The sequence below is a fragment of the Eretmochelys imbricata genome, chromosome 3, assembly GCF_965152235.1.
Source record: "Eretmochelys imbricata isolate rEreImb1 chromosome 3, rEreImb1.hap1, whole genome shotgun sequence".
Taxonomy (NCBI): Eukaryota; Metazoa; Chordata; order Testudines; family Cheloniidae; genus Eretmochelys; species Eretmochelys imbricata.
The window spans coordinates 132796460-132809888 of record NC_135574.1 but is presented as its reverse complement, the minus strand read 5'-3'; the positions used below and the strand labels follow the sequence as shown (position 1 = coordinate 132809888).

Sequence of the window (13429 nt, the reverse complement as noted above, 5' to 3'; positions counted from 1 at the left end):
CCTAGTAATCTGCTGCGTTGCTAACTGATTGATCCCAAAAGCGATTACAGATCAGTCAATATTAATACCAAAGTATGAGCCTGGCTGAAGGCCAAAAAATTATGGTCACTTTACCCTTCTTCCCGATTAAAAAAAGGATTGTGAAGAAGTGCTCTTTTACTAGAGAAGAAGTGCTCACTTAAATTACATTTTGCAAATACAAATGGGTTTACGGCAACATTGTATAAGGCAAACCTGAATCCTTGTCACTTTGATTTTGGCTTTTCACACTCAAGCATCCTTTGAATTGCCAGTGTATGAAATGTTCTATTTACCCTTGAGCTTGCTGTCAGAAGAGCTGTTAATATTTTCTTTAAATATCTGCTTGTATTTTCTCCATCCCTCACCCTACAGAAATGTTTTTGAACCATCTGGAATCACGTAAATGAAAGACATTTAATTTGTTCTAAGTATACAGGGTTATTTACCCTCCACTTCAGCATTCCTATCGGAGATCAGCATTTAGGGCAGCACTTGATGGGGAATGCCACCTCAGGTAGAAGCACATTAGTGTAGGGTCAAATGGCTCATGTTGATGAAAAAATAGAATAATGTTGGTGATATGGTACATTTTACGTAGTCCTTTTCATCCCAAAGAATCCCACAAGCCATGAGTTTGATTCAACTATCCTTACACAGGCAAAACAGAAATTGCTTCACTCACTGCTGAAATCGAGCCATTCCTGGGGAGGAAAGCTGCAGCTGTTTACCAGCATATAGTGTCACTATACAATGATTAAGGACAGGAAGAAGAATATTATAGTTGACTGAAACTGCACAGGGAATTAAAACAAAATATAATTACCCAACTTGGAACTGAGATAGGAAACAAAGATTAACACACCTATGCTTGCAAAATGTGCACTGGAAACTCTCATAACAGAGAGTGGGCAGCGCCTCACTTTTAAGCCTCCTCAAAAAACACCACCTCCAAAAGCATGGTGCCATAGGGCATACGTTTAATATTGGTTTTGAGAAAAGAGGTCCCACCTATTAAATCACCCATACCCTCAGTCACTTCCTGGAGAAATCTGCGTTTTCCTTTGAGGTCTCTCATCCAAGTACCGACATGACTTAGCTTGTGAGATATGATGAGCTTTCAACCCGAATGAGGTGGCATTAGTTCAGCTCTCAATGAAGCTTTTTTAAAAAAACAACAACAAAGAGTGATTGACTGAAGGGGGAAAAAAAGACCAAGACCAACTGAGCTGAATCAGAACTGTAAATACAGGAGTTTGTTAAAAAAGCAGCAAAGGTAGGACATTCTGGGTAACACAACATAATGTGTTTTTTCCCAGACCACATTGGAGATTAATGTAAGGATACAGTGAAAGGAATTAGGATTTTAGTTTTTCTAAGCCCTGAGGAAAGACCTTGGTATTGAAGGAGCTGGCAGGAAGCCCCTTATGAAAATGTACAGTATTTTTGTGGTGGACAAACCAAATTCCGATACAAGAGAAGAATGGACTCCGCTATCTTCCAGAAGATAAACTGAATTATTTAAATGTCTGAAAATACTTTAAAAAAAATAGTTTTCATTTTTGTGTTCTCTGTGCAGTTCCAGGTAATTTTCTGGGGGGAGTAGTGGGTCCCTCAGTGTTAAGTGGCTTGCTTTAATTTAAACAGTAGTGAGAAGTAAGGGGGCCATAAGATAGAAGTGAGGTAGCCTAAAATTAGTAAGGGGGCTCAGTTCCCTACAAGCCCCCCCCAGTAATCTGAGCACTGATTAGGTGGATTGGAAGAGGGTTTTTAAAGGTATTTCTGGCCTGACCAAAAGCAAGGATGTTCAGAAAATGTTGGGAATGCCTGCCCTTAGAATTTCCGTCACAGGTGCTTGGCCCCACAGTGATTAGAGCGTGTGGAAATAGCCACACTTCAGTAGTTGAACTGACCACACTGCATGCTGCCACTGTGTGTGATGAACACCTGTCCCCTTGATGTCTGGTAGGGTGCTCTGTGTATTGTGAGCTCAGAGGCAAGCACTAGGCTCTACACATTTCCTGCACAGCCCTCTGCGTGCAGTCCAGTTCTCAGGCTCATGTTCCCCAGTCTTCCCTTTGCAGCCAGCTCCCAGAGTGCTGCCTCCAGCCTGCTTCTACTTGTATGCAGCTCCAATCCCCTCTGACTTAATAGACGCTTCATTTTAATGTTCTCTAAGAATTATGGCGCCTCAACTGGCTGGTTGTTAAACTGGGCAAGGCGCAGTGCCCTTTGCTGGCCAGATCCTCTCCCTCCCTCAGCCTGGGTGAGGGGAAGCTACCCAGTAATGAGCCAGCTAGGTTGTTACAGTATTAAGCAGGGGCAGTTTTAAAAATGTTTCCTTTTAACTTTTGACCATTAGGTAAAGTTTGGCTAGTAGAGTCTTCCCGAAACACCCAACCTGATTAGCGGGCGTTGATCCTGCGGAGTAAGGGTTGAATGAGTTCTGCCTAGTCTGTCGGATAGGTAGCTAGTTACTGCAATCAAGGTATCAGTGACTCTCTCTTGCTTGCTCGCTCGCTCGAGAAGATCTAGGGTCTGGGCTGAGCAATCTAGAGGGTAGAATCCCAGGACAAAACTTTAACTGAACTGTGAATTTATTAACAAAGAAATAAGACATGAAAGCAGGCTGTGCAAGGCATCATCTCACTTAGTGATCATAGCAATGCCCATTGCAATAATACAGGAAATATATTCCCATTAAGGACTTGGCTAATGGTAAAAATGTAAAAATAAATGGTGTAAGGGTGCCCATTGTAAACACTTCTGTATGTTACTTAGAGTACAGCTGGCAGGAACCTCTGATTTACAGACAGATGAAGTGAGCTGTAGCTCACGAAAGCTTATGCTCAAATAAATTTGTTAGTCTCTAAGGTACCACAAGTCCTCCTTTTCTTTTAGACAGATTCCTGGTTCCCATGTATGTTTGCAAGATGAAGTGAAAATATGAAGCTGGATTTTGTGTGAGTCATGTCTGCTGATAGTCTGATAACTGGACAGAGGCAGCTAGAGCTTTGCAGCTGGGTGAGCCAGTTCAATGGGAGTTTGCCTACCAGCTTCACTGTAGAAGTATCACTATCTTTGCTTTTTTCTGATGCTTTTGAGGGTCTCTCTCTTCTCCCTTCCTCTCCCCCCAATTGCCTCATCAAGTAGCAACTCTTCCTTTGCCTGAGGAGCTAGCAGCAGGAGGAATTGAGATGAAAGTGACTCACCCCTGTGCCCATTCCAGGTGCATTCCTTCCCCTCCTTCTTCCTGCTCATAGGCTGCCCCACCCACATCTTTGAGTCAAGGATTGTTTCAGCGCTGTGTGTGGTGGTGGTGGTGGTGGTGGGGGACAGAGGGCTAAATCCAAAAGGGGTTTAGCTGCCTAACTGCAACTTGAGGTGCTTAAGTCAAAAATTTAAATCTTCAAAACCTAACTTCCCGAGGTGCCTATGTTTCCACTAATAAAGTCCGCGTGGCACCTAAATTTCTGCATGTGCTCAGTCATCCTAGTCCCAGGCATCTAGCTCATGCTTCAGCTGCAGTGCAATCCTAAAACTAGGCATTGCTCGGCTTATCTCACCTGTGGGGCCTGATTTGGTAGGTATTTGTAGAGGTCTCTTTCCAGATCAGGCCTGGCACAGAACTGTGTAGGTGGTGATGCTCCTGCTCCCCTTGTAATCTTTAGCCCAGTGATTACAGCAGCATCAGACAGAGGGGGAATTTGAACCTGGGTAACCCACATCCTGGGTGAGTACTGTAACCACTGGGCTAAAGGTTATCAGGGTACCGCGACCAACTTCTCCTCCTTCATTGTTTTGTGTGAGAAATGACTTAGATGCCTAACTCCAGGAGAGGGTTCATGGCTGTAAATCCCGAGTGTAGGGAGGTGCCTAACTCCATTTGAGAGGTGGGACCCAGAGCCTCCCTTGAGTACGGCAAATCAGGAAGACTGCCCCAGGCCCCGCGCTTTGGGGGCCCCTGCATTTCCATAAAATCATGAGGCGTTGGGATGGAAGGTGAGGCAGGAGGCGGGCGGGTGAGCAGGGTGAGGAGACGAATGGGGAGGCGAGCTGCAGGTGGGAGGGGGGTGAGGAGGCGGGCGGGCGGACAGCAAGGATGAGAGTGGCGGGCAGGGGTGAGGAGGAGAGCAGCGGTCACCGGCAGCCCCCCTACCAGAACCTCCCCCTCCCCCAGCACCTCCTGCCCGCCAGCGGGTCCCGCCGATCAGCGCCTCCCCTTCGCTCTCAGCGCCTACTGCTTTCGTGGCATCAGGGGGCACTGGGGGGAAGGGGAGAGGAGTGATGGCGCAGCGCTTGGGGGAGGGGGCAGAACTGGGTGGGGAAGAGGTGGGGGGGTGGGAAGAAGCAGGGCAGGGCTGGGGCCTTGGGGAAAGGGGTGGAGTGGGGGTGGGGCCTGGGCAGACCTGATAAGGAGCACCCCCTGGCAGATTAGAAACTTGGTGCCTATGTCCCGGGCTCCGCAGTCCACTAGGGACGATCCTGGTGGCACCTAAGTTCCATTCCTTTCGGGGCATCTCCATTGGTTAGCTTAGTCAGCTCCCCGCTCACTGTGTCAGTTTTTGTTGATCCCATTCTTAGACACCTAACTCTCCCCATGCATTGTATAGGGAATTTGGGAACCTAAATTAAGGCTGTAGACTTTATTAGGTGGCAGAGTGACTTAAAGTAAGGCATTACAATGCTGAATCTAAGTCCCTTTTCTGGATCTACCCCAGAAAGTCTGGAAGTGGTTGGAAGTGGCCCAGCAGGGGTAGCAGTACTAGAATTCCTGGTGCAGCGCCGAAACAACATTAAAGTAGGGAACCAGCTGTAGTTGTGGCAATAGAGAGCGAAACAGAGGCAGAGGAGAAGTAGTAACCACTCCAGCAGGGGTGAAAGAGAACCATATTTGAACTCAAGCATATCTTTTCTAAGGGTTAATCTTCCCTTGTACCATCCCCACCCTTTCTGAATTGGAGAGGGTGAGCTGGAAGGTGTTTTCTGAGCTGGAACTGCTTGTTCTGACAAATCGTGTATTAATTTTGTATAATGACGAGGAATCTACCAGTGGTATTTAAATCAAGACCTTTAAACTCATTTCACTTGTAATCTACAATAAGACACATCACACACACAATTTTCTAAAGGAGAAAGGTTGAAGCTTTATACCTGTTGAAGCTTTATACCTGTGAGAGCCACAAAGCTCCTTTTCTATGTTGTTGGCAGCAATAACTACCTCGTCTTAATATAATGCAAATTATAATATAAATTAAAAACTGTAATTTTATCATTCATTTAATAAATGCTGGACATAAAGGTCAGGGTACATGAAGCAGACATTGATTAATATTAGCTTTACATTTGAAAGGAAAAATTTAAATGTAAAGTTTGCTATTAAAGAGCAAGATTCAGCTAGATCTAGATTTTTCTCAGAGTATGGTAATGACTGATACAATTTTTATTATTATTTTAAAAAGGTCTGAAAGAGCAGATTTTCAAAGGCACAAATGGCAGATAGGCACCTTGCTCTGTAATTGCCATTTGTGCCTTTGAAAATCTACTCAGAAGTGGATAAAATCACTTGTAGCATTATATTAGTAGAACAAACAAATTAGGGGAAGTGTGAAGGTGGTATTGATTACAGAAAAGCTGAGGGAATCCAGACTTAGATGGTTTAGGCATGTGAAAAGAAGATTGGAAGAATATATAGGAAACAGGATGTTAAAATTAGAAGTGGAGGGAAAGAGAAGGGTTGGAATTTCCAAAACTAGATGAATGGATGTCAAACAAAAGGAATTGACTAGTGGAGTTTCTGAGGAACAGCTTCAAGACAGAGTGGAATGGAGAAGAAGGACTCAAAAACTGACCCTATATGGATGGAACTAAGATAAGAAGAAGAGCAGGAATATGGTTTAGAAAATGCTTACTGCCTGGTCTCTGCCCCCTGTCAGTTTTATGAGTGCCTAGACACTGTCATGCATATAAATAAAAAGATGAAGTGCAACATTAAGAAATATTTTGTTTGCTTGTCTTTTCCAGGGACACAATCAAATCATAATGTACAGCAGACCAGTATATTTTTGTATCTTGTGTGGCCTTATTTTGCTGCTAGATGCTGGATCTAAAGACAAAAATCCTTCGATTTACACAGTATATGGCTTGAAGCTCTTTTCTCCTGAATCTCTCCAATCAGCCAGAGACCATATAATAGGTGAGTTGATACTTTGCCTGTGAATGTAAAAATGAGTTGACCATTAGCTGGGGAGCCTGTGTTTTTCCCATGTTGACAATCAAATGAATGTTATGGAGAAGTGTATTTTGCCCCCTTCATTCATCTAAAGGTTAAACCTGTAGAAAAACTTAGAAGAAGTCAACATGCAGATATGGTGGCGCTGGGCATCCATCCCTCACCCTAAAATCAGTTCTTAAAACAGTAAGGATTATATTTGTATTCTCTGTAGAAAGCTAACAATCACTGATGATATTAGAAAAAGACATCATCTGTGAAATGCATTTTTGCTTTGTACGGTGGTCATGTACACACAGGCATCACATCACAGATCAGCAACCTTCCCCCCTCTCTGCTGCTCCGGGGACATCACACCTGCTATACTGCATTGTGTCTAGGCATCTGATTACTGTAAAACATTTGCAACCTGATGATGGTTAAGACAAGAGCAACAAATATAGATTTAAATTTTCATCATGAGTCAAAGAGCTGTGTGTGTAAACAAAGATGAAGGGGAAAACATTATAACAGTTACCTGTATAATGAAGGATATAAACAATGAGGGTGGTGTAAATTAAGGTAGTGAGGAGAAATGGGATGAAACTGGAAAAAAAAATCCTTAGACTTAATATTGGGAAAACGTCCTGACACTGAGATGGGCTGGCTGTAGAACAGTCTCCCAAAGGAAGTGGTGGAAGCTCAGTTGTTTAAGACATTTAAAACAAGAGAAAACAAAGTATTGGAGGGAGCAAGCTTGTGGCATGGACTAGATGACCTAATAGGACTTTTCCATCTGTGATTGCTATACCTGTGTGTAGCTGCAGCTAAAGCTTGCTTATGCTATTTGTAGGATGGACTTATGGCATTGTATGTGTACTTATTGGCTCCCATTTCCCCTCACCACAGGCTGGGGACAAACCAAGACCTGCATCACTTATTTTCATTAGTTTTGTTTGCTCTCATTACAGTTTCTTCTTACGTCTTATTTTATCTGCCTGTCAAAAGTGAACAGTAAAAACGCTGATAAATAATTCATCAAGAATCCTAAATGACTCCAGGGATAAGATAAATGGAAAAACTATAGCAACGACTATAGAATGAGTGAGCTTATAAATGTTCTAATTTTGGCTGACCTTAGAGACGTCATGGAGCAGAGTCTTGTAGCAGACTGGAAAAGAGGGAGGGAGGTGGAGAGGGATTACAAACTCATATTGGCATTTGGAACCTATAAAAAATAGAAGTCAGCTGCCTTAAGCATCTCACCCTCTTTTTGTTTTCTAGCTGTGAAAGCAGGTAATTCTTGGTGTTACAGTGTCCCATTCATTGTCGTCGTTCCACCATGTTTCTGTGATGCCTATTATATCAATATCCTCATTTAATACCAGACACTTACGTTCGCACATCTCTATATTTAAACTTCTAGCATTTGTATACAAACACTTTTAAAATTTGTCACTTTTTAGTTATCTGCCTTCATGTGATGTAACTGAATGGAACTCTTTTTCATTTGACTGTTTCTCTTCAGTTCCTACCTGTACTTTATCGAATTCTCTTTACTAGGATATTGAGAATCCTGGTTAATAGATCCCCCTCTCTATGGGATGTCTCTGTCTGAATTACGTGCTCCTCTGCACCTGTTGGCTTTCCACCAGCCCTTAGTTTAAAAACTCCTCTCTGACCTTTTTAATTTTACGTGCCAGCAATCTGATTCTGTTTTGGTTTAGGTGGAGCCCATCCTTCCTGTATAGGCTCCTCTTTCCCCAAAAGATTCCCCAATTCCTAATAAATCTGTCACAAATTCCTAGGCCCAAGGTAGTACTGTTTGTTTGCAGTATGCCTTAACAGATAACCCCAGGTAAGTGGGTGGTGACAATTTATTTTTGTACTTTGCCATTTCCTTTTTCACTTCTAAAACAAGAAGTTTTTATAGAATCTTTTCCCGGTACTTCAATACAACATTCAAATGTGTCTCACCCATGCTGAGAAGATGCCCTGCAAAGCAGCAGCAGTGGTAATGGCCCACAGATATATCTGGTACTGGGGAAAATCAAGGGCCAGATTTTCTGTCGGTAGTGCTCAGCACCCGCTACCTGGGTCAGATTTCAGAAGTACTCAACTCCCATTTTGGTACCTAAATTAAGCTGCTGGATTTTATCAGGTGCTCAGCACCTAGTAGCTTCCATGGTTCTCAATTCAGATTGATTAAGTTCAATACTGAATGGCAAATAAATCTTTATTGGGGTGATTGGTAGTTCAGGGGCTTGCTAATGAGACATGGACCCTATGTTACTGGTTCAAATCCAGCACAGGGCAGTAGTCGCCGAAGTTTGCCATCATCTGATGTCTGCTGTTCAGTGATGTATGGGAAGTGATTTGCTGATCTCACATATTGAGTACTTAACCACTTACATCAACAAACACGCTTTCAGCATTTATTGGCTGAAATAGGCTCAGTTCTGAACTTCTTACTTACGTTAATCTCCCAATGAGGTCAACTGAAATAAGGAATTCAAGACTGGATCCAATTAAGGCACTGATTTAAAGGCGTGATCCTACAACCATTAAAGTCAAGAGCAAAACTCGCATTGATTTATCATTGATCATCTCCTAAATGAATTGCCTGCTAAGGCACAGACCAGTTTAAAACACATTTTATATGTAATAATGTTATGCATCTAACAAGTTTCTACTGAATTGAGTTTGTTTCACAATCTAGTAATAAACCTTTTACAGTAATTCACTGTGCAGCTTCACAATGACCAATTTCTTATACTTGCAAGTGCAACAATTTTGGTTAATTTTATTAATATATATATATTGTTTCATAGTTACCAGAAATAACACAGTACTTCTGGAAAACATTAGTTTTATATTCTATGACCCTTCAAACAAAAATTCATTGATTTCTCAATATACAACTCCAAAACACTTAAATATAATATACTTTGCTTGTAATTTATTATACTATGCCTTATTTTTCACTTAAATATAATATACTTTGCTTGTAATTTATTATACTATGCCTTATTTTTCACTTCATGCTGTACCTATAAAGAGATATCTCTACACCAGTTGTTCCCAAACTTGTTCCGCTGCTTGTGCAGGGAAAGCCCCTGGCAGCCTGGGCGATTTGTTTACCTGCCATGTCCACAGGTTTGGCCGATCGTGGCTCCCAGGGGCTGCGGTTCGCAGCTCCAGGCCAATGGGAGCTGCTGGAAGTGGCGGCCAGTACGTCCCTTGGCCCACACCGCTTCCAGCAGCTCCCATTGCCCTGGAGCAGCGAACCGTGGCCACTGGGAGCCATGATCGGCTGAACCTGCGGATGCGGCAGGTAAACAAACCGGCCCAGCCTGCCAGGGGCTTTCCCTGCACAAGCGGCGGAACAAGTTTGGGAACCACTGCTCTACACCATGGGTGAAATCCTAGCTCCATTAAAGTTAATGGCAAAACTTCCATTGTCTTCAGTAGGGCTAGGATTTCACCCCATATTATTAGCACAATCTGGAATACTGAAAACAGAAATTCTTGAATATCTTCACCATTTAAAGGAACTGTTTAAGTCCAGACAGCTCCAGCAGTCTGGCAGCACAATATGTAACGACACACAAGATCTACATTTGAATCTACATTCACAATTCTTCATGTGGTGAAAGACTGGATTTGCTACCTCTTGAGAAGGATACAAAGTTTACCAACTTGAAGAATCCAGAAGCTTGATATGATAACATTATGTTTGGTGAACAACAAGAGGTTTGTCCAACTCTTTGACCATGAGGAAATATTACAACATAGCTGTTGCTGTACAAAGGGAGGATTGCATTATAAAGGAAGAAAATGGTGGACGGGACTGCAGGGGTTAAGTCAATGCCCTGCATTCTCACTCAGGCAAGTCTTAGCCCTTAAACCATGATATAAAAGAAATGAGAAATTTTGGTCAGACTATGGGTGAGGAAGAGCCAGAAATGATGCCTCAGGTGCCACTAAACCAGCAACCACACACCACACAACAAAATCACTAACCCAGGAACCTATTCTTGCAACAAAGCCCGTTGCCAACTGTGTCCACATATTTATTCAGGGGACACCATCATAGGGCCTAATCACATCAGCCACACTATCAGAGGCTCGTTCACCTGCACATCTACCAATGTGAGATATGCTATCATGTGCCAGCAATGCCCCTCTGCCATGTACATTGGTCAGACTGGACAGTCTCTACATAAAAGAATAAATGGACACAAATCAGATGTCAAGAATTATAACATTCATAAACCAGTCGGAGAACACTTCAGTCTCTCTGGTCACTCAATTACAGACCTAAAAGTCGCAATATTACAACAAAAAGACTTCAAAAACAGACTCCAACGAGAGACTGCTGAATTGGAATTAATTTGCAAACTGGATACAATTAACTCAAGCTTGAATAGAGACTGGGAGTGGCTGAGTCATTACACAAAGTAAAACTATTTCCCCATGTTTATCCCCCACCCCGACGTTCTTGTTAACTGCTGAAAATGGCCCACCTTGATTATCACTACAAAAGGTTTTCTCCCCCCCCGCCCCCGGCTCTCCTGCTGGTAATAGCTCATCTTAAGTGATCATGCTCCTTACAGTGTGTATGATAACACCCATTTTTTCATGTTCTGTGTGTATATAAATCTCCTCACTGTATTTTCCACTATATGCATCTGATGAAGTGAGCTGTAGCTTATGAAAGCTTATGCTCAGATAAATTGGTTAGTCTCTAAGGTGCCACAAGTACTCCTTTTCTTTTTACAACAATTACCTGCTTTCACAGCTAGAAAACAAGAAGAGGATGAGGTGCTTAAGGCAGCTGGCTTCTATTTTTTATAGGTTCCAAATGCCAATATGAGTTTGTAATTCCTGTCCACCTCCCTCCCTCTTTCATACAAAATATTTCGGAATGACAGAATAGCTTGTGTTGGTGGAGGAGTGGCACTATATGTGAAAGAAAGCATAGAGTGGAATATAGTAAAAATCTTAAATGAATCAAACTGTACCGTAGAATCTCTATGGATAGAAATTCCATGCTTGAATAATAGGAGCATAGCAGTAGGAGTATGCTACCAACAACCTGACCAGGATGGTGACTATGAAATGCTCTGGGAGATGAGAGACGCTATACAAATAGACAACTCAATAATAAGGGTGGATTTCAGTTATCCCCATATTGACTGGGTATATGTCACTTCAAGACAGGTTGCAGATATATAGTTTCTGGGACACCATTAATGACTGCTTCTTGGAGCGGCTAATTCTGGAACCCACAAGTGGAAAGGCAATTCCTGATTTAGTCCTAAGTGGAGCATAGGATATGGTACAAGAGGTAAATATAGCTGAACCACTAGGTAGTAGTGACCATAATATAATTAAATTTAACATCCATTGAGGGGGGAATACCGACCCCCCCGCCCCCAAAACACTAGCATTTAATTTCAGAAAGGGGAACTACACAAAAATAAGGAAACTAGTTAAATAGAAATTAAAAGGAACAGCCACAAGAATAAAATGCCTGCAAGTTACATGGAAACTTTTTTAAAAACACCACAATAGAGGCGTGCATTACAGATACCCCAAATTATAAAGAATAGTAAGGACCAAAAAATGCCACCATGGCTAAACAGAGTAAAACAAGTGACTAGAGGCATAAAGGCATCCTTTAAAAATTGAAGTCCAATCCTACTGAGGAAAATAGAAAAGAGCATAAATTCTGGCAAGTCAAGTTGTAAAAGTGTAATTAGGCTGAAAAAGAATTTGAAGAGCAATTAGCAAAAGAAGCAAAAACTAACAGCATTTTTTTAAAAGTACATCAGAAGCAGGAAACAATCAGTGGGGCCACTGGATGATCAAGGTGATAAAGGAGCACTCAAGGAAGACAAGGCCATTGTGGAGAAATTAAATGAATTCTTTGCATCTATCTTCACTGCAGAAGATGTGAGGGAGATTTCTACATCTGAGCCATTGTTTTTAGGTGACCAATCTGAGGAACTGTCCCAAATTGAGATTTCAGTAGAAGAGATTTTGGAACAAACTGATAAATAAAAGAGTAATAAGTCACCAGGAACAGATGGTGTTCACCCAAGAGTTCTGAAGGAACTCAAATGTGAAATTGCAGAACTACTAATTGTGGGATGTAACCTATCGCTTAAATCAGTTTCTGTACCAGATGACTGGAGGATAGCTAATGTGATGCCAATTTTTTAAAAAGGCTTCAGAGGTGATCCTGGCAACTGCAGACTCGTAAGCCTAACTTCAGTACCAGGCAAATTGGTTGAAACTATAGTGAAGAACAGAATTATCGGACATAGATGAACATGATTTGTTGGGGAAGAGTCAACAAGGCTTTGTAAAGGGGAAATCATGTCTCACCAATCTATTAGAATTCTTTGAGGGGGTCACAAACATGTGGACATGGGTGACCCGTTGGATTCAGTGTACTTGGACTTTCAGGAAGCCTTTGACAAGGTCTCTCACCAAAGGCTCTTAAGCAAACTAAGCAATGATGGGATAAGAGGAAATGTCATTTCATGGATCTGTAATTGATTAAAAGACAGGAAACAAAGGGCAGGAATAAATGGTCAGTTTTCAGAATAGAGAAAGGCAGACAGCAGTGTCCCCCAGGGATCTGCACTGGGATCAAAGCTGTTCAACATATACATAAATGATCTGGAAAAAGGGGTAAAGAGTGAGGTGGCAAAGTTTGCAGATGATCCAAAGTTACTGAAGATAATAAAGTCCAAAGTAGACTGCAAAGAGTTACAAAGGGATCTCACAACACTGTGTGACTGGGCAACAAAATGGCAGATGAAATTCAACATTGATAAATACAAAATAATGCGTATTGGAAAACAATTTCAACTATCCATACAAAGTGATGGGGTGTTAATTAGCTATTAGCACTCAAGAAAGGGATCTTGGAGTGATTTTGGCTACTCCCTGACACAGGATAAGATTAACATGTTTTAGGATTACTCCAGGAAGCATCAAAGAGGGAGTGAGATGGCAAGATTGCTCTTGTCAGCCAGCCTCCCTCACCCCTTCCCTCATACTCACACCCATTCATTCACACACTCCCCTCTGACACATTGACAGTGAGTTCTATTTCTTGTGCTATTAATTACTCCCCCGCCCCATCCAGGCTGTTCTTGGGTCACAATAGTTAGAGCAATCATTTAG

The 13429-nt window shown here is 42.1% G+C and overlaps 1 protein-coding gene across 2 annotated transcripts in view; it reads left to right on the top strand.

Annotated features, from left to right (window-relative positions):
• The window catches only part of PCNX2 (pecanex 2), a 221267-nt gene that overhangs the window by 53986 nt on the left and 153852 nt on the right, over window positions 1–13429 (top strand). For both annotated transcript variants that reach the window (XM_077813415.1, XM_077813416.1), the window contains exon 13: window positions 6043–6214. In XM_077813415.1, coding sequence (XP_077669541.1) covers window positions 6043–6214 — 172 coding nt within the window. The remainder of the gene's footprint in view (window positions 1–6042; window positions 6215–13429) is intronic.